Genomic DNA, 20,269 nt, shown 5'->3' on the forward strand with positions numbered 1-20,269 from the left:
TTGCATATCTATCTATCTATTTATTTACTGAGTTCTACAGATTATAGATATACAGATACAGATATAGAGCGATCAGCTTCAGCAAATTAAACACAGTCTTTCTATCAGTTACACAACTTACATGATAGAAGAGACAGGGTCAGCTGCACATATGAACTGATAGAAGAGACAGGATCAGCTGCACATATTAATTGATAGAAGAGACAGGGTCAGCTGCACATATTAATTGATAGAAGAGACTACAGAATTGAAAGTTGCCTGTAAAGACTCATTTTCTTTTAAATCACAAATTGAACTGAACATTTTAAAACGCTGTGATTATGGTGCCAAGGTGAGGAGGAGGAGGGGCAGCACCAGGACCAGCATTCCCAGTATCCCCAGCTGATCAGACCCTGTGGGACAGAGACAGAAAAATGAACTAGGATGCTGTGTATAATAATAACACTACTAGAATCCAATATGAACTAGGATGCTGTGTATAATAATAACACTACTAGAATCCAATATGAACTAGGATGCTATGTATAATAATAACACTACTAGAATACAATATGAACTAGGATGCTATGTATAATAATAACACTACTAGAATACAATATGAACTAGGATGCTATGTATAATAATAACACTACTAGAATACAATCTGAACTAGGATGCTATGTATAATAATAACACTACTAGAATACAATATGAACTAGGATGCTATGTATAATAATAACACTACTAGAATACAATATGAACTAGGATGCTATGTATAATAATAACACTACTAGAATACAATATGAACTAGGATGCTGTGTATAATAATAACACTGCTAGAATACAATATGAACTAGGATGCTGTGTATAATAATAACACTACTAGAATACAATATGAACTAGGATGCTATGTATAATAATAACACTACTAGAATACAATATGAACTAGGATGCTATGTATAATAATAACACTACTAGAATACAATATGAACTAGGATGCTATGTATAATAATAACACTACTAGAATACAATATGAACTAGGATGCTCTGTATAATAATAACACTACTAGAATACAATATGAACTAGGATGCTCTGTATAATAATAACACTACTAGAATACAATATGAACTAGGATGCTCTGTATAATAATAACACTGCTAGAATACAATATGAACTAGGATGCTATGTATAATAATAACACTACTAGAATACAATATGAACTAGGATGCAGCCAGTTAGGATCACAGCAAGTTATATCTACAGTGACATGTTAGCAGTGCGATAGTGCAAGGATAGCGCATCAGCTGAGGATCCAGTAACGTGGTGCTGAGGTCAGGAGAGTCCAGCGCAGAGCAGGAGGGGCGGATCCAGAGATCTACAAACTGAAATAAAGAGAGACTGACCTCCTTTCAGAGGGGCAGCTGTTCCGGTCTCCTTGACAACGACGACAACAGCTCTCTCCACGGCAACCCCCACCGCGTCGGACAGCGCCTCCCTCTGGGCCTGGCTCAGCACTGCAGCCTGCTCCCCCGTTACCATGGCAGCGTTCACAGGACCCAAGGCTCTCAGCTGGGTGACCGACAGTGTCTGCTCAAAAAAAAAAAAAAAAAAATGAAATGTAGAAAGAAAGAAAGAAAAAGGACAAGAAGGAACAAGAGAAAGAAAAAATGACTTCTTTCCTAGTGAGATGGGTGCTCTCTTTAATCTATTTATTACTTATTATCTCACAATGCTGAGAAAGATACCAAAGCCTGGAGCTGTTTAAAGAAGAGGCTTACATTTAAAAAATATATATATAAATGGTTGCGAATATAACCCTATAGTAGTTCAGGGCTGGGAATCAGACTCCTGTTGCACAGCAGTGTCACCCAGTCCAGGTTTTACTGCTACCAGCTTGATCAGCCCCCAGTGTGTCGAGGTAACAAGCTCAGATGTGTCTGATTATTATTATTATTATTATTATTATTATTATTATTATTATTATTATACACTATTCAAGCTGGTAGTAAAACCTGGAATGGGTGACACTGCTGTGCAATAGGAGTCCCTATATTTAAACCTGTTGCTGGGGGTGGTTCCCCCCCCCCCCCGCCTTGCTTACTCACCGCTAGCCGGTCGGCTGGGATCAGAGGGATGGCTGAGGGGGAGATGAAGGGCATGGCTGAGGGGTCCAGGGTCTTCAGCTCCGCAGCGCTGGCACCAGCTGCAGCAAATCAGAGACACAGGAGAACTCACTCACACCCTGGTTTGTCATGTTAATTAATATGCTTTACCAGACCTCTCTGTGCTTTACAATGCTTCCCTATGCTTTACCAGACCTCTCTGTGCTTTACAATGCTTCCCTATGCTTTACCAGACCTCTCTGTGCTTTACAATGCTTCCCTATGCTTTACCAGACCTCTCTGTGCTTTACAATGCTTCCCTATGCTTTACCATGCTGTCACTGTGCTCGATTACACTGTGTTCTCAGGGGTGTGAGTTGGGGGGTGGGTGGGGGGGGGGTCTCGTCTCTTACCCAGCACGTTCCCGATCTCACTCAGCTCGGACGCTGTCCAGTTCTTCACGTCTCCGAAGCTGCTGACCGCTTTGCTCTTCAGTGCCCCCATGATGGAGGGAGAGCAGCTGACCGCTCCGACCATCGCAGCAGCGAGCCTGACCGCAGACAGAGCGACGAGAGAGAGAGAGAGAGTCAGAACCGGGACAGTGTGTATACACAAACTCACCTGTGTATAGACTTACCTGCACAATACACACCTGTACACACAGACTCACCTATACGCCTCGACGTTGATCTGGGACACCTGCGCCTCGCTCATCCCGCAGAGGAAGCCCCCGAGTCCGGCCAGCTGCACGGCCCCGAGGGAGGAGGGGGTGAGGAGGGACTGCTGCAGGTAGCGCTGGAGCAGGGCGGCCCGCTGAGAGGGGGACACGGGGGGACACGGTCACGGGAGGGGACGGGGGGACGCACCTGAGCTTGTTACCTAGACACACCGCGGCTAATCAAGCTGGTAGTAAAACCTGGAACGGGTGAAGCTGCCGTGCAACAGGAGTCTCATTCCCATCCCTGCTCTATCTGGAATGGTGTCGAGTGTTTATGAAAAGTCTTGCTCTGTCTTACCTTCTCCTGCGTCCATCCGGAGCACGGAGCCACAGCTGAGAGAGTGTCCACTGAGCTGACCTCGACCAGGCCCAGCTCAGAGGAGTTGAACGCGGGCAGCAGGCACCCCAGCGCCAGGGTCTGCTCTGCGCTGTACCCCGAGGGGGGTCCCCAAGCCTGGGAACAAAGCAGGGGAGGGGGTCAGGAACAAGGGGTACAGTCTCAAAAAAAAACCATCCTGTAACTTTTATTAAAATGGCTTTCTTATCTTAGCGGGTTTTAATGCTACTTTCAAAACTGTTTGTATTATTATGTGTATAGTGTTATTGAAATGTGTTGTTTAAATGGTCTGACTGGGTCAGTTGTGTGTGTGACACGCTATGTAAATGTATTGTGGTTTGTTCTTTTTTTCTGCTCTGTACTGTACAGTGCTTTGCGATACTTTTGTATAAAAAGCACCATATAAAATGCAATAAATATATAATATAAAAAAATATCTTGCCAGGACCCCCCCTCCCCCTCCCCCCTTGGAAAATGACATCACAACTGGACATGTGACCTTGACCCCCCCCCTCCTCACCTGGACGGCTTGACCCTTGAGAGCCGCGAGTTGCTGGTCAGCGAAGCCGTTGACCGCCGCGAGAGTGGACAGGCCGTCCACAAAGGTCTTGTTGGACATGCAGGACAGCTGGTCGGGTGACCAGTGGACATTGGCGCCCCCCAGGTCCAGAATCTCCTGCAGGGTGGGGGACACTGGACAGGAAACTAGAAGAGGGGACGAAGACATTAGGACCTGTGATTCTTAAAAATTCTCGGATTTTATAGGGAAGACAGAGACAGTATATTGGTGGTAACTGTGGGGTATTTATCAAGGGAGGAAATAAGACTCCATTTCCTGGTTTCACTAGGAGTTTAATAATCAGACACACCTGAGCTTGTTAGCTAGACACACTGGGGCTGATCAAGCTCCTAGTAAAACCTGGACTGGGTGACCCTGCTGTGCAATAGGAGTCTGATTCCCATCCCTGCTCTATCTGTGTAAATATCCCACTTCTCCCACCAATATACTGTAGCTGTCTTCTCTAAAATCAGCTAAAAACCTCCTTCAACCAACGACTATCTACAGCCAGGGATGGGAATAACACCTCCAGATGTGTCATCGATATCCTTCATCTACCCGCCTGCATGAAAACACCTCTGGGTGTGAGAATTTCAATCTCCGCTCAGTAATCAGGGATATAGAAACACACTCGTGTGTGAAAATGTCAGACCGCTCTGTGATTTAATCAGGCATCTTAAACCACTTCTAAAAAGTCTCCTGCGTTTTACCGTGTGTGGCTCGATTTTCCCAGAATTACCCCGCCCCGCTGTACCTGCCCTGCGGGTCCGCTGGTGGGAGGTGCTGAGGTGGAACAGGGTCTCCTGGACGCTGGACAGGTTCAGGTAGGTATCGAAATCCAGAGGGGCGGGGGTGAGGGGAGGGGGGGGCTGGGAGGACAGCAGGTCAGTCAGGGTGTCCTTCATCTGGAGCTAGAACCACTCAAACAGAGAGAGAGATAGATAGAGAGAGAGAGATAGAGAGAGAGAGATAGAGATAGAGAGAGAGAGATAGATAGAGAGATAGAGAGAGATAGATAGAATCATGGATGGGAATAAGACTCCTATTGCACAGAATGGGTGAAGGTGGTGTGCCATAGGAGTCGTATTCCTGCCCCTGCTGGGTTGCAGTGTGGAGTGCAGGACAATGCTTACCGTGTTAGACACAGTGCGAAGGGAGCTGCTATTGAACAGAGCCAGCAAGGGACCCAGTGACATCACCACCTCCGCCGACCAATCAGAGGGTTTCCTGGGAAGAATGACATCAAGAATGATGCGCAGGTTTACACACAGGGAGCCTCCACTCCTGCAACTTGAGATCTCCCTCTCCCTCTCTCACTCCTCTCCCTCTCTCACTCCTCTCCCCTCTCCCCTCTCCCTCTCCCCTCTCCCCCTCTCCCCTCTCTCACTCCTCTCCCCCTCTCCCCCTCCTCTCCCTCTCTCACTCCTCTCCCCTCTCCCCTCTCCCCTCTCCCCTCTCTCACTCCTCTCCCCTCTCCCCCTCTCCTCTCCCCCTCCTCTCCCTCTCTCACTCCTCTCCCTCTCTCACCCCTCTCCCCCTCTCCTCTCTCACTCCTCTCCCTCTCTCACTCCTCTCCCTCTCTCACTCCTCTCCCCTCTCCCCCTCTCCTCTCCCCCCTCCTCTCCCTCTCTCACTCCTCCCCTCTCCCCTCTCCCCTCTCCCTCTCTCACTCCTCTCCCTCTCCCCTCTCCCCTCTCCCCTCTCTCACTCCTCTCCCCTCTCCCCCTCTCCTCTCCCCCTCCTCTCCCTCTCTCACTCCTCTCCCTCTCTCACTCCTCTCCCCTCTCCCCTCTCCCCTCTCCCCTCTCCCCTCTCTCACTCCTCTCCCCTCTCCCCCTCTCCACTCCCCCTCCTCTCCCCTCTCTCACTCCTCTCCCCTCTCCCCCTCCCCTCTCCTCTCTCACTCCTCTCCCCTCTCCCCCTCTCCTCTCCCCCTCCTCTCCCTCTCTCACTCCTCCCCTCTCCTCTCTCCCTCTCACCCGTTCAGCTCCTCTATCCTGGCAGTCACCGCCCCTCTCTGCTCGATGCGAAGCTGCCTGCACTGTGTGAGGAGGGCCAGGCTGGCGTTGAACACTGCGGGGGCCACATCTGACATGTTCTGGGGGCTCAGCTCACAGATCAGGGGCCCCAGCAGAGCCACGTCATCCACGGATGCACCACGTGCCGTCTTATTCTGGGGGGGGGGGGGAGGGAATGAAAAATAACACACTCAGTAATGCACAGCAAGTGTAATAAAGCACAGTGACAGCATTGTAAATCACAGAGAGGTCTGGTAAAGCACAGGGAAACATTGTAAAGCACAGAGAGGTCTGGTAAAGCATAGGGAAGCATTGTAAAGCACAGAGAGGTCTGGTAAAGCATAGGGAAGCATTGTAAAGCACAGAGAGGTCTGGTAAAGCATAGGGAAGCATTGTAAAGCACAGAACGGTCTGGTAAAGCATAGGGAAGCATTGTAAAGCACAGAGAGGTCTGGTAAAGCATAGGGAAGCACTGTAAAGCACAGAGAGGTCTGGTAAAGCACAGGGAAACATTGTAAAGCACAGAGAGGTCTGGTAAAGCACAGGGAAACATTGTAAGCACAGAGAGGTCTGGTGAAGCATTTTAAGAAACACAGCAAACCAGGGTAAACGATGGTAAATGCATAACGTAACCATGGGAAAAGCATGGGGAGGAACTGCATAAAATACTGTGCAGAAATACCCTGGTAAACTTTTCTAAGGGGTGAAGTGGGGAGATGGCGTTTGAAACACAGGGAAACAGCGCAGGCATTACCAGACAGGCGAAGGCTTTCTCTCGGAGAGCCGGACGCAGGGGAGACCTCCTGGGGAGGAGAGAGAGATCGACTGCAGACAACTTCTCAAGCAAGCAAGGACACACCCGAGCAGGGAGACTGGAGAGCTGAGGGAGCCTGGAGGAGAGAGGGGAGAGAGGGGAGAGGGGAGAAGGAGAGGAGAGATGGGGAGGAGAGGGGAGAGAGGGAGAGGAGAGGGGGGAGAGGGGAGAAGGAGAGGAGAGATGGGAGGAGAGGGGAGAGAGGGAGAGGAGAGGGGGAGAGGGGAGAGGGGGGAGAGGGGGAGGAGAGGGGAGAGAGGAGAGGGGAGAGGATATATGAATACATATGAATGTTGTTTTAATCCATTTTCTGAAAACAAAAAAAGAAAACTGAGTACTTCTGGTAAACTGAATGTGTTGACTGGGAAAAGAAAGAAACAAGCCAACAAACCAAGCATAAATGAAACGCCCATTCATACAGCTTGCACTGTAAGGGTCCCTGGACCCAGGACTCTGTAAATCTGTACATATGAACTGCGTTCCCTTCTGTCCAAACGATTCACAGCCTTCGAACCCTTCCCTGATCTAAGCGCTGGTACTCACGTCAGGTGCAGCAGGAAGACAGGAGGGACGTCTTGCAGCTCGGAATTATTCATGCTGCCGAAGTAATCAGCGCGGGTTCGATTGAGAGCAGCCCACAGCTTCTTAGCAGAGCAGGCCAGCTGAGAACGAACCCAATACAAAGATGAAGGGAACACGAAGCCATCGCTCTGAGGCTTGGAGCTTGGTTTCAGGAGACTGTAGGTTTCAGGGCGCTGCGCGGCACACCAGGCAGGGACACTTGGGGGGGTTTGATACAGCAAACCTCAAACTAGGTCTCCCGGGGGTCTCCTGGAACCAGCTTTCAAGATCCTGAGAAAGTGGCTTCGTGTTCAACTCAGCAAACATCTCCAATTCTCAGTTTACAAAATGTCACAGTTTTACTGATGTGGAGAAATAGAGAGAGGGCTGTTGTTGCTGTAGTTTTCTATTGGAGAGTCCTTACTAAATAAGTTTTTCATTTTTAATTCCAATTTTATTACATTGTATGTGCGTGTGTGTGTGTCTTTGTGCGTGAGTGTGTATGCATGCGCGTGTGTGTGTGCGTGTGTGTGTATGCATGCGTGTGTGTGCATGTGTCTCAGTGTGTGTGTGTCTCAGCGGGGATGTGAATGCTCAACGCTGTGCTGTGGTTCTTGTGATGGAAGGTGCTGAGGGGATGTGAATGCTCAAGGCTGTGCTGTGGTTCTTGTGATGGAAGGTGCTGTGGGGATGTGAATGCTCGAGGCTGTGCTGTGGTTCTTGTGATGGAAGGTGCTGTGGGGATGTGAATGCTCAAGGCTGTGCTGTGGTTCTTGTGATGGAAGGTGCTGTGGGGATGTGAATGCTCAAGGCTGTGCTGTGGTTCTTGTGATGGAAGGTGCTGTGGGGATGTGAATGCTCGAGGCTGTGCTGTGGTTCTTGTGATGGAAGGCGCTGTGGGGATGTGAATGCTCGAGGCTGTGCTGTGGTTCTTGTGATGGAAGGCGCTGTGGGGATGTGAATGCTCAAGGCTGTGCTGTGGTTCTTGTGATGGAAGGTGCTGTGGGGATGTGAATGCTCGAGGCTGTGCTGTGGTTCTTGTGATGGAAGGTGCTGTGGGGATGTGAATGCTCGAGGCTGTGCTGTGGTTCTTGTGATGGAAGGCGCTGTGGGGATGTGAATGCTCGAGGCTGTGCTGTGGTTCTTGTGATGGAAGGTGCTGTGGGGATGTGAATGCTCAAGGCTGTGCTGTGGTTCTTGTGATGGAAGGCGCTGTGGGGATGTGAATGCTCGAGGCTGTGCTGTGGTTCTTGTGATGGAAGGCGCTGTGGGGATGTGAATGCTCGAGGCTGTGCTGTGGTTCTTGTGATGGAAGGCGCTGTGGGGATGTGAATGCTCAAGGCTGTGCTGTGGTTCTTGTGATGGAAGGCGCTGTGGGGATGTGAATGCTCGAGGCTGTGCTGTGGTTCTTGTGATGGAAGGCGCTGTGGGGATGTGAATGCTCGAGGCTGTGCTGTGGTTCTTGTGATGGAAGGCGCTGTGGGGATGTGAATGCTCGAGGCTGTGCTGTGGTTCTTGTGATGGAAGGCGCTGTAGGGATGTGAATGCTCGAGGCTGTGCTGTGGTTCTTGTGATGGAAGGTGCTGTGGGGATGTGAATGCTCGAGGCTGTGCTGTGGTTCTTGTGATGGAAGGTGCTGTGGGGATGTGAATGCTCGAGGCTGTGCTGTGGTTCTTGTGATGGAAGGCGCTGTGGGGATGTGAATGCTCGAGGCTGTGCTGTGGTTCTTGTGATGGAAGGCGCTGTGGGGATGTGAATGCTCAAGGCTGTGCTGTGGTTCTTGTGATGGAAGGCGCTGTGGGGATGTGAATGCTCGAGGCTGTGCTGTGGTTCTTGTGATGGAAGGCGCTGTGGGGATGTGAATGCTCGAGGCTGTGCTGTGGTTCTTGTGATGGAAGGCGCTGTGGGGATGTGAATGCTCGAGGCTGTGCTGTGGTTCTTGTGATGGAAGGCGCTGTGGGGATGTGAATGCTCGAGGCTGTGCTGTGGTTCTTGTGATGGAAGGCGCTGTGGGGATGTGAATGCTCGAGGCTGTGCTGTGGTTCTTGTGATGGAAGGCGCTGTGGGGATGTGAATGCTCGAGGCTGTGCTGTGGTTCTTGTGATGGAAGGCGCTGTGGGGATGTGAATGCTCGAGGCTGTGCTGTGGTTCTTGTGATGGAAGGTGCTGTGGGGATGTGAATGCTCGAGGCTGTGCTGTGGTTCTTGTGATGGAAGGTGCTGTGGGGATGTGAATGCTCAAGGCTGTGCTGTGGTTCTTGTGATGGAAGGTGCTGTGGGAATGTGAATGCTCAAGGCTGTGCTGTGGTTCTTGTGATGGAAGGTGCTGTGGGGATGTGAATGCTCAAGGCTGTGCTGTGGTTCTTGTGATGGAAGGCGCTGTGGGGATGTGAATGCTCGAGGCTGTGCTGTGGTTCTTGTGATGGAAGGCGCTGTGGGGATGTGAATGCTCGAGGCTGTGCTGTGGTTCTTGTGATGGAAGGCGCTGTGGGGATGTGAATGCTCGAGGCTGTGCTGTGGTTCTTGTGATGGAAGGCGCTGTGGGGATGTGAATGCTCGAGGCTGTGCTGTGGTTCTTGTGATGGAAGGCGCTGTGGGGATGTGAATGCTCGAGGCTGTGCTGTGGTTCTTGTGATGGAAGGCGCTGTGGGGATGTGAATGCTCGAGGCTGTGCTGTGGTTCTTGTGATGGAAGGCGCTGTGGGGATGTGAATGCTCGAGGCTGTGCTGTGGTTCTTGTGATGGAAGGCGCTGTGGGGATGTGAATGCTCGAGGCTGTGCTGTGGTTCTTGTGATGGAAGGCGCTGTGGGGATGTGAATGCTCGAGGCTGTGCTGTGGTTCTTGTGATGGAAGGTGCTGTGGGGATGTGAATGCTCGAGGCTGTGCTGTGGTTCTTGTGATGGAAGGTGCTGTGGGGATGTGAATGCTCGAGGCTGTGCTGTGGTTCTTGTGATGGAAGGCGCTGTGGGGATGTGAATGCTCGATGCTGAGCTGTGGTTCTTGTGATGGAAGGTGCTGTGGGGATGTGAATGCTCGAGGCTGTGCTGTGGTTCTTGTGATGGTGATACCTGGTGCTGAGAGAGCCAGGCCTTGTTCTCAGACAGGATGGCTGCCGTCTCCAGCATGTTCTGATCTCCGATGGAATCGATCAGGTCACACGTGACGCCCTGCAGAGCAGAGCCCAGCATCCTGCACACACGCAAACAACACATCAATGACAGGTCAGCAATACGCACCAGAAACATATCAGAAACTGATAACACTTTACATGAAGCGTCTCCGATTACTGTTTGCAGAGCAGCTAACTAGTAAATACTCTATTACAGTTATATTATGCAATCAAGATAACCCGAACCCGAACCCGAACCCGAACCCGAACCCTAACCCTGTCCCAAGCTCTGACGCGTGTGAAAGGATAGAACTGAACGATTACTCACCTGATGTCGCTGGGCTGAATCCCCCTGCTAAACAGCTTCTTTACCAGGTGAGCTGCCTGAGAGAGAGAGAGAGAGAGAGAGAGAGGGAGAGGGAGAGGGAGAGGGAGAGGGAGAGGGAGAGGGAGAGGGAGAGTCTGATCTCTTGAGATCTCGAGATTTTGTTAACAGAGCTTGAGTGCTGCTGGGGCTATTAGCTGCTAGTGGCCTGGGTCTGGCCTGGGTCTGGCCTGGGTCTGGCCTGGGTCTTACCTGGCCCCGGTTCCAGCTCTTGCCCTGGATCACCCCCACCGAGTCAACGGAGGCCTGCTGGAGCGTGTGGAGAGCCAGGCTGCCAACCAGAGAGCCCGCCAAGGACTGGAGCAGCGTGGAGGCATTGACATCCCTCTGGATCTACAGGGACAGCAAGCAGGACAGCAGCTTCAAACACTGAGAGAATCAACGTGTGTGTGTGTGTGTGTGTGTGTCAGTGTGTCAGTGTGTGTGTGAGTGTGTGTGTGTCAGTGTGTGTGTGTGTGTGAGAGTGTCAGTGCAAGTGTGTGTGTGTGTGAGTGTGTGTGTGTGTCTCAGTATGTCAGTGTGTGTCTCAGTGTGTCTCTCACCGCATTGACCAGGGCTTTTCTCTGCAGGGGGGACAGGGTCCTCGCCGTCTCCTCCAGTCCGCTGGCCCTCAGGAGCTGGTCCCCCTTCAGGGCCCCCAGCACCGCGCTGGACACCCCCTTCACCAAGGTCCCCATCTTCATGAGGTCGTCTGGAGAGGAGATCTGCAACGGCAGGGAGATTCAATCAGAGAATACAGAGCAAGCCCGCTGCCCTGTAACACCAACCAATCAGAATACAGCACAAGCCCTCTGCCCTGTGGCACCAACCAATCAGAATACAGTGCAAGCCCTCCGCCCTGTAACACCAACCAATCAGAATACAGCGCTATCCCTGACAGCTAAAACACCTGCTCCCGGTTCAAGTCCCGGCTCAGCCACTGACTCCCTGTGTGTGACCCTGAGCAAGTCACTTCACCTCCTTGTGCTCCGTCCTTCGGATGAGACGTCAAACGAACAAGCTCCTATTGGAAGTGACTCTGCAGCAGCATCAGCAGCAGTTGTTGATGATGCAGAGTTCACCCCCCTAGTCTCTGTGAGTCGCTTTGGATAAAAGCATCTGCTAAAATGACTCATTAATAAATAACAGTCAAAATCTTCAGGTTCCTAAGCCCTGAGCTCCTCTCACCTGCACCTTGCTCAGGTATTTGCTGGCCAGAGCGCTGGCCTGCTCTCTCCTCCAGCTCACCCTGGCCAGAGAGGCCAGGCTGTCCTGGATATCGGCCGCGGAGAGGCTGCACAGCTGAGCCAGGGACAGGGCGGGGGCCGCTGGGCCCAGGGTGACCATCATCTGCTTGGTCAGGGGCCCGGACCCCAGCACCTTCTCCGCAAGCTGTCGCTGGAGCTGAAGCATGGAAGAGAGAGGGAATTACACACAGACAGACAGACCGACACACACACGCAGACAGACACACGGACAGACAGACTGACACACACACGCAGACAGGCACACGGACAGACAGACTGACACACACACGCAGACAGACACACGAACAGACAGACTGACACACACACGCAGACAGACACACGGACAGACACACAGACAGACTGACACACACATGCAGACAGACACACACAGACAAATACAGGCTGACAATTACAAACACTTTCAGACTGACTGAGCTTGGTCTATAGCGCAATATTTGGGGATTCCACCAGGTGGTGCTGTTGTTCAGTGTGTAATACCTGCTTCCCTATGCTTTACAATGCTTCCCTATGCTTCCCTATGCTTTACAATGCTTCCCTATGCTTCCCTATGCTTTACAATGCTTCCCTATGCTTTACAATGCTTCCCTATGATTCCCTATGCTTTACAATGCTTCCCTATGCTTTACAATGCTTCCCTATGCTTGCCAATGCTTTACAATGCTTGCCTACGCGCTCCCATGCTGTCACTGTGCTGTTACTATGGGACACTCTAAGTGTAATCATGCATCCACCTGTTTGATTCCAGGGTTTCTGCAGTCACTCAGCAGGGGTAGAAGGCTCCGGCTGGCGTTGTCGCTCAGGGCGCCCACGTTGTCATAGAAACAAGCGAGCGCTCCCAGCCTGGAGAACAAAACAGCCTCGTTAGAGAGAAGAGATGGGATAAAAATAAGCAGGACTGGGGCTTCAGGAAGGAGCGAATCAGCCCTCAGAGACAGGATCTCTTAACAAACAGAGTGCCCTTCCTGCGCCAGCCTTAGTGTTAATTACCTCTTTAATTAATTAATTACCAGAGTTTGCCAATTTTTAATATGCTTTACCGTACCTCTCTGTGCTTTACAATGCTTCCCTATGCTTTACCAGACCTCTCTGTGCTTTACAATGCTTCCCTATGCTTTACCAGACCTCTCTGTGCTTTACAATGCTTCCCTATGCTTTACCAGACCTCTCTGTGCTTTACAATGCTTCCCTATGCTTTACCAGACCTCTCTGTGCTTTACAATGCTTCCCTATGCTTTACCAGACCTCTCTGTGCTTTACAATGCTTCCCTATGCTTTACCAGACCTCTCTGTGCTTTACAATGCTTTCCTATGCTTTACCAGACCTCTCTGTGCTTTACAATGCTTCCCTATGCTTTACCAGACCTCTCTGTGCTTTACAATGCTTCCCTATGCTTTACCAGACCTCTCTGTGCTTTACAATGCTTCCCTTTGCTTTACCAGACCTCTCTGTGCTTTACAATGCATCCCTATGCTTTACCAGACCTCTCTGTGCTTTACAATGCATCCCTATGCTTTACCAGACCTCTCTGTGCTTTACAATGCTTCCCTATGCTTTACCAGACCTCTCTGTGCTTTACAATGCTTCCCTATGCTTTACCATGCTGTCACTGTGCTTTATTACACTTTGCTGTGCTTTTACTGTGGGAAACTTTTCTAAGAGTACTGAGTGTGTACAGTTCAGCCGTGAGTCTAAAACACTCAGTTAGAAACCCACACTATAGTATGGAATGCTATAGTTCAGTATGGTACGGTATAGTTCTGTATGGCATGGCATGGTTTAGAATGGTATGGCACAGTCTGGTATGGTTTAGAAGGGCATGGCACAGTCTGGTATGGTTTAGAAGGGTATGGCACAGTCTGGTATGGTTTAGAAGGGCATGGCACAGTCTGGTATGGTTTAGAATGGCATGGCACAGTCTGGTATGGTTTAGAATGGCATGGCACAGTCTGGTATGGTTTAGAAGGGCATGGCACAGTCTGGTATGGTTTAGAATGGCATGGCACAGTCTGGCATGGTTTAGAATGGTATGGCACAGTCTGGTATGGTTTAGAATGGTATGGCACAGTCTGGTATGGTTTAGAAGGGCATGGCACAGTCTGGTATGGTTTAGAATGGCATGGCACAGTCTGGTATGGTTTAGAAGGGCATGGCACAGTCTGGTATGGTTTAGAATGGCATGGCACGGTTCTCACCTGCCGATGCTCTCCTCGTTGTGGGCGGGGTCCAGGCAGCCTGTCATCAGCTTGCTCAGCAGGCTCCGCCCCTGTCTGTGGTTCAGGTCGTACATGTTGCTGAACATCGACTCCGAGAGCGAGTGATTGAAGAAATAACAGAGCTGCAACCAGAGAGGATTTACAATGCGTTACAACAGACTTTTACAATGCATTAAAGACCATTACAATGCATTAGAGACCATTACAATGTACTACAAATCATTACAATGCATTAGAGACCATTACAATGCATTAGAGACCATTACAATGTGTTACAGACCATTACAATGCATTAGAGACCATTACAATGCATTAGAGACCATTACAATGTACTACAGACCATTACAATGCATTACAGACCATTACAATGCATTAGAGACCATTACAATGTGTTACAGACCATTACAATGCATTAGAGACCATTACAATGCATTACAATGTACTACAGACCATTACAATGTACTACAGACCATTACAATGCATCAGAGACCATTACAATGTACTACAGACCATTACAATGCATTAAAGACCATTACAATGCATCAGAGACCATTACAATGTACTACAGACCATTACAATGCATTAGAGACCATTACAATGTACTACAGACCATTACAATGTACTACAGACTATTACAATGCATTAAAGACCATTACAATGCATCAGAGACCATTACAATGTACTACAGACCATTACAATGCATTAGAGACCATTACAATGTACTACAGACCATTACAATGCATTACAGACCATTACAATGTACTACAGACCATTACAATGCATTAGAGACCATTACAATGCATTACAGACCATTACAATGTACTACAGACCATTACAATGCATTAGAGACCATTACAATGCATTACAGACCATTACAATGTACTACAGACCATTACAATGCATTAGAGACCATTACAATGCATTACAGACCATTACAATGCATTAGAGACCATTACAATGTGTTACAATCCATTACAATGTACTACAGACCATTACAATGTACTACAGACCATTACAATCCATTACAATCCATTAACATGCTTTACTGAAAAGTCATTCTCAGTGTCTTCAGTGTAAACTCAATGACAAACGTTTAGACAGGAAGTTTACGACAAAAAACCCCCCCTATCACCTACCTCATCCGATTGGATATCCTCAAGCTCCGAGGGCGGGACTAGAGACAGGAAGCGCCCCAGCACTGCCATCGTGTGCGCTTTCAGCCAGCGGAGCCGTGGAGGGCATTTCACTCGGGGGTCTAACGAGAGAGTCGAGCGGAAATCAGAGGGGGAGGGGCTTGATTAAAGGGGGTGAGGGGGGAGGGACTTTCAATAAAGTTTTTAAAACACAGTTGACAAAGTTCAAATCAATCAACCTTTATTTATCCAGGGGAGTCAATTGAGAAAAAAATTCTATGATGTCACCTTTCTCAGATTTGCCTCCGTTTCCCATTGGCTGTCCCATGCTGCAGTTGAACATTTCCATGGCAACGCAGTGCTTCACCCAATGGAGGAGCTTCTCTCTGTCGCCGGGGGGCAGGACGTCGTAGTGCTGGTTGAACACGCCCATCCTGCGCGGAGAGGAGCAGAACTCAATAAAACAGCAATGTTACAGCTCTGGCCAAAAGTGTTGCATCACCAGCCTATAGAGAATAAACTCACTCAGCTTCATAGAGTCCAGTGAAAGCTGCTGAATAATGTTCCCTTGTTAACATATTGAATTCCACCCCCTCTATATAGAATGAACTCCCTCAGCTTCATAGAGTCCAGTGAAAGCTGCTGAATAATGTTCCCTTGTTAACATATTGAATTCCACCCCCTCTATATAGAATGAACTCCCTCAGCTTCATAGAGTCCAATGAAAGCTGCTGAATAATGTTCCCTTGTTAACATATTGAATTCCACCCCCTCTATATAGAATGAACTCCCTCAGCTTCATAGAGTCCAATGAAAGCTGCTGAATAATGTTCCCTTGTTAACATATTGAATTCCACCCCCTCTATATAGAATGAACTCCCTCAGCTTCATAGAGTCCAATGAAAGCTGCTGAATAATGTTCCCTTGTTAACATATTGAATTCCACACCCTCTATATAGAATGAGCTCCCTCAGCTTCATAGAGTCCAATGAAAGCTGCTGAATAATGTTCCCTTGTTAACATATTGAATTCCACCCCCTCTATATAGAATGAACTCCCTCAGCTTCATAGAGTCCAGTGAAAGCTGCTGAATAATGTTCCCTTGTTAACATATTGAATCACACACCGCCTCTTTGTATAGTCTTCTATATTCCGGCACATGTCCTCAGTGTCCCTTCAGTACTCACATGGTCTCTCTCTGCCCCATGTTGAATCCCGCCATGGGCAGTGCGCTCAGCGAGTCCGGCTGCAGCCCCAATCGGATCAGCGGCTCCGCCCCCCACAGCAACAGCCTGAACCGGGCCGGGTCCAAGGCACTGCCAGAACCCAGCAGAGTGGACCAGGCCAGGGGGGCAGCCATGCTGTGCAGGGGGCACAGGAGAGAATGAGGGACATCACCCTGGAGAGAGAGAGAGAGAGAGAGAGAGAGAGAGAGAGAGAGAGAGAGAGAGAGAGAGGTGTTAGACACAGAGAGAAAGGAGAGAGCAGAGATAGAGGGAGAGAGAAGAGAGCAGAGAGAGAGTGGAGAGAGAGAGAGAGAGAGAGAGAGAGAGAGAGAGAGAGAGAGAGAGAGAGAGAGAGTGGAGAGAGGGTTAGCAGTAACCCTCCTGTAAAGGACCCTACACGCACGCACACACACACACACACACCCCACACAGACACTGCAGGGAGTGACTGGAGAAGAGGTCTGGCTCACCGATATGTTCCTCAGCATCTCCAGAGAGCGGAAGAAATCCTCGTCAGCCTTGTTCTGTAAAAGAAGACTCAGGTTAGAGCAGGAGAAGAAAAATGAAGCCCATCGCTGCCCTCTGAAAAGCTTACTTAACTAGTTACCATGCCTCTCTGTGCTTTACAATGCTTCCCTATGCTTTACCAGACCTCTCTGTGCTTTACAATGCTTCCCTATGCTTTACCAGACCTCTCTGTGCTTTACAATGCTTCCCTATGCTTTACCAGACCTCTCTGTGCTTTACAATGCTTCCCTATGCTTTACCAGACCTCTCTGTGCTTTACAATGCTTCCCTATTCTTTACCACACCTCTCTGTGCTTTACAATGCTTCCCTATGCTTCACCAGACCTCTCTGTGCTTTACAATGCTTGCCTATGCTTCACCAGACCTCTCTGTGCTTTACAATGCTTGCCTATGCTTCACCATGCTTTCACTGTGCTTGATTACACTGTGCTATCTGTGGGAAACGCGGGTGGGGGGGTAGTTTGAGTAGGATTGGGGCGCTCTTACCATGAAGATCATGCCGTTGAGCAGAGGGAGGGGCGGCAGGAAGACAGGGAGGGGGCGTGTCATGTTCTCAAACAGCACCGTGGAGCTGGAGGGAGAGAGGAGACAGTGGATCACCGAATCAGAGGCTTTCAAACTCGATTTCCTTTGCGCTGGTAATGAAGTCAGAGCGGCTTAAAATCGATTGTGGCAAATACAACGCCCTGAGCTTCGAGAACACATCCCTTTACTGACAATTCAGACGTTAATCGCAATGACACTGATTAAAAAGGTCTGCCGGTCACGCACGCACGCACGCACGCACGCACGCACGCACGCACGCACACAGCACTCCGAATCACCCGGAGACGAGCCTCAGAGAGACGTTTGCTCCCAGTTCAGTACACTACCTGCCCAGGAGGTCTGCCAGTCTCTGAGGAATGCTGTTATCTACGAGAAGAGAGCGAGAGAGAGAGACGGGTTTTTAAAGGAAAAACAGCAAACACACACAGGCACTCACAGGCACACACACACACACACACAGGCACTCACAGGCACACACACACACAGGCACTCACACACACACACACACACACACAGGCACTCACACACACACACACACACACACAGGCACTCACAGGCCCACACACACACACAGGGACACACACACACAGGCACTCACAGGCACACACACACACACACACACACACACACACACACACACACACACAGGCCCACACACACACTGAATCCAGGATGAGGTGTGGAAGGCTTACCGTTTCCAAAACATTGGGACACCTGTTTAAGACACAATGAAAATAATGAATTATTATTATTATTATTATTATTATTATTATTTATTTCTTAGCAGACGCCCTTATCCAGGGCGACTTACAATTGTTACAAGATATCACATTATTTTTACATACAATTACCCATTTATACAGTTGGATTTTTACTGGAGCAATCTAGGTAAAGTACCTTGCTCAAGGGTACAGCAGCAGTGTCCCCCCACCTGGGATTGAACCCACGACCCTCCGGTCAAGAGTCCAGAGTCCCTAACCACTACTCCACACTGCTGCCCTTATTCATATATAGATCTATATCTGTCTACAGTGTCTATGCCTATAGTGTATTATTGTATAAATATATATATATATAAATAATGTGTCTATGTCTATATTTGTGTATCTAAATGCCTAAGTCTACAGTATGTATATATATATATATATATATATATATATATATATATATATATATATATATATATATATATATATAAACACACGTATATATCTGTCTACAGTGTCTGTGCTTATAGTGTATTATATATATATATATAGACACACACACACACACACACATGCATGTCAGTGTCAGTGTCTGTATAGTTACCAGTCTCTCTGCAGTCCTCAGGTAAGCCGCTGGGAATCCCTGCAAGGTGAAGTTCATCGCTGGCTTCATGGGCAGGGAGGTACCTGGGCACAGAGGTTAAAAAGCAGCTTAAAACAGTATCATTACATTATAATATAACAATATTATTATACTAAGAAGATGAAGGAGGCTTGGGGGTCCAGTGGTTAGAGAAAAGGGGTCTTGATACCAGGAGGTTCAAATCCCAGCTCAGCCACTGACTCCCTGCGTGTGTGTGTGTGTGTGTGTGTGTGTGTGCGTGACCCTGAGCAAGTCACTTCACCTCCTTGTGCTCCGTCCTTCGGATGAGACGTAAAACAAACGAGCTCCTATTGGAAGTGACTCTGCAGCAGCAGCAGCAGCAGTTTTTGATGAAGCAGAGTTCACCCCCCCCCCCAGTCTCTGTAAGTTGCTTAGGATAAAAGCGTCTGCTAAATGACTCAATAATAATAAACTAACATTAACGCGTTAGTCAGCTAGTAACAGTTAATGAACAGGGGAAAAAAAATAATAATAATTGCCTTTAAGATAAAGCATGACCCTTAAATGGGAAGATATGTGTTCTGGCAGTAAAACAAAGCATGGCTGTTTTTACACACTTACTCCAAGCTTGCTGTGCAGCGACGGAGAGGATCCACAGCCAGGCTGCTGCTGAAGCCATCTTACTGTGCCCTGGGTCTCCAGTCAAATAAGAGAGATGCCCTTAACGCTGGCAGAAAGAAAGACAAAATGATCAGGAACAGTGTCATCGCTTATTGAGCAGACGCCTTTCTGCAAGGCGACTTACAGGTGTTACAGGGCGATATTTAAATACAGTGTAGTTTACAGTCAGTGCAAATGCTACTTAGAATACAATATGAGAAGTAACAAGTTAGGCTTTAAAGACAATTTGCATCTACACTGATGTAATAATAGCAGCGCGATAGTGCAAGGATGGTGCATCAGCTGAGGATCCAGTAACGTGGGGCTCAGGTCAGAGCGAGTCCAGTGCAGAGCAGGAGGGGCGGATACTGTAATGGATCTCCTGCTCTTGGCTGGAGAGTTAAAAAATACTGACATCAGCACAAGGCAGTTTAATAATAAGACACACTGGGGCTGATCAAGCTGGTAGTAAAACCTGGACTGGGTGACACTGCTGTGCAATAGCAGTCTTATTCCCATCCCTGATCTCTGTCTAAATATCCCACTGCTACCACCAATATACTGTAGCTGTCTTCTCTCTAAAATCAGCTAAAAACCTCCTTCAACCAACGACTATCTATCTATCTACAGGGATGGGAATCAGACTCCCGCTGCACAGCAGTGTGATCCAGTCCTGGTTTCACTGTGAGTTTAATAATCAGACACACCTGAGCTTGTTGCCTAGACACACTGGGGCTGATCAAGCTGGTAGCAGTGAAACCTGGACTGGGTGACACTGCTGTGCAATAGGAGTCTCATTCCTATCCCCCGATAAGTCCCGTA

The 20,269-nt window shown here is 48.8% G+C and overlaps 1 protein-coding gene across 2 annotated transcripts in view; it reads right to left on the reverse strand.

Moving 5' to 3' along the window:
* LOC117395505 (otoancorin) overlaps positions 1 to 20,269 on the reverse strand; it is a 24,990-nt gene continuing 4,721 nt past the window's right edge. For both annotated transcript variants that reach the window (XM_059006263.1, XM_059006262.1), the window contains exons 2-29: positions 19,409 to 19,514; positions 18,788 to 18,870; positions 18,169 to 18,190; positions 17,803 to 17,842; positions 17,417 to 17,501; positions 16,873 to 16,926; positions 16,364 to 16,575; positions 15,465 to 15,610; positions 15,180 to 15,298; positions 14,023 to 14,165; positions 12,561 to 12,669; positions 11,750 to 11,965; positions 11,125 to 11,286; positions 10,775 to 10,915; positions 10,526 to 10,581; positions 10,157 to 10,277; positions 7,072 to 7,190; positions 6,469 to 6,604; positions 5,676 to 5,869; positions 4,830 to 4,923; positions 4,451 to 4,607; positions 3,658 to 3,842; positions 3,099 to 3,254; positions 2,753 to 2,895; positions 2,496 to 2,632; positions 2,086 to 2,183; positions 1,384 to 1,567; positions 1 to 392 (exon numbers count right to left, since the gene is read on the reverse strand). In XM_059006263.1, the coding sequence (XP_058862246.1) occupies positions 319 to 392; positions 1,384 to 1,567; positions 2,086 to 2,183; positions 2,496 to 2,632; positions 2,753 to 2,895; positions 3,099 to 3,254; positions 3,658 to 3,842; positions 4,451 to 4,607; positions 4,830 to 4,923; positions 5,676 to 5,869; positions 6,469 to 6,604; positions 7,072 to 7,190; positions 10,157 to 10,277; positions 10,526 to 10,581; positions 10,775 to 10,915; positions 11,125 to 11,286; positions 11,750 to 11,965; positions 12,561 to 12,669; positions 14,023 to 14,165; positions 15,180 to 15,298; positions 15,465 to 15,610; positions 16,364 to 16,575; positions 16,873 to 16,926; positions 17,417 to 17,501; positions 17,803 to 17,842; positions 18,169 to 18,190; positions 18,788 to 18,870; positions 19,409 to 19,466 (3,444 nt within the window). In that variant the 5' untranslated portion in view covers positions 19,467 to 19,514 and the 3' untranslated portion in view covers positions 1 to 318. The remainder of the gene's footprint in view (positions 393 to 1,383; positions 1,568 to 2,085; positions 2,184 to 2,495; positions 2,633 to 2,752; positions 2,896 to 3,098; positions 3,255 to 3,657; positions 3,843 to 4,450; positions 4,608 to 4,829; positions 4,924 to 5,675; positions 5,870 to 6,468; positions 6,605 to 7,071; positions 7,191 to 10,156; positions 10,278 to 10,525; positions 10,582 to 10,774; positions 10,916 to 11,124; positions 11,287 to 11,749; positions 11,966 to 12,560; positions 12,670 to 14,022; positions 14,166 to 15,179; positions 15,299 to 15,464; positions 15,611 to 16,363; positions 16,576 to 16,872; positions 16,927 to 17,416; positions 17,502 to 17,802; positions 17,843 to 18,168; positions 18,191 to 18,787; positions 18,871 to 19,408; positions 19,515 to 20,269) is intronic.

The sequence above is a fragment of the Acipenser ruthenus genome, chromosome 32 (genome assembly GCF_902713425.1).
Source record: "Acipenser ruthenus chromosome 32, fAciRut3.2 maternal haplotype, whole genome shotgun sequence".
In the NCBI taxonomy this organism is placed as follows: domain Eukaryota; kingdom Metazoa; phylum Chordata; class Actinopteri; order Acipenseriformes; family Acipenseridae; genus Acipenser; species Acipenser ruthenus.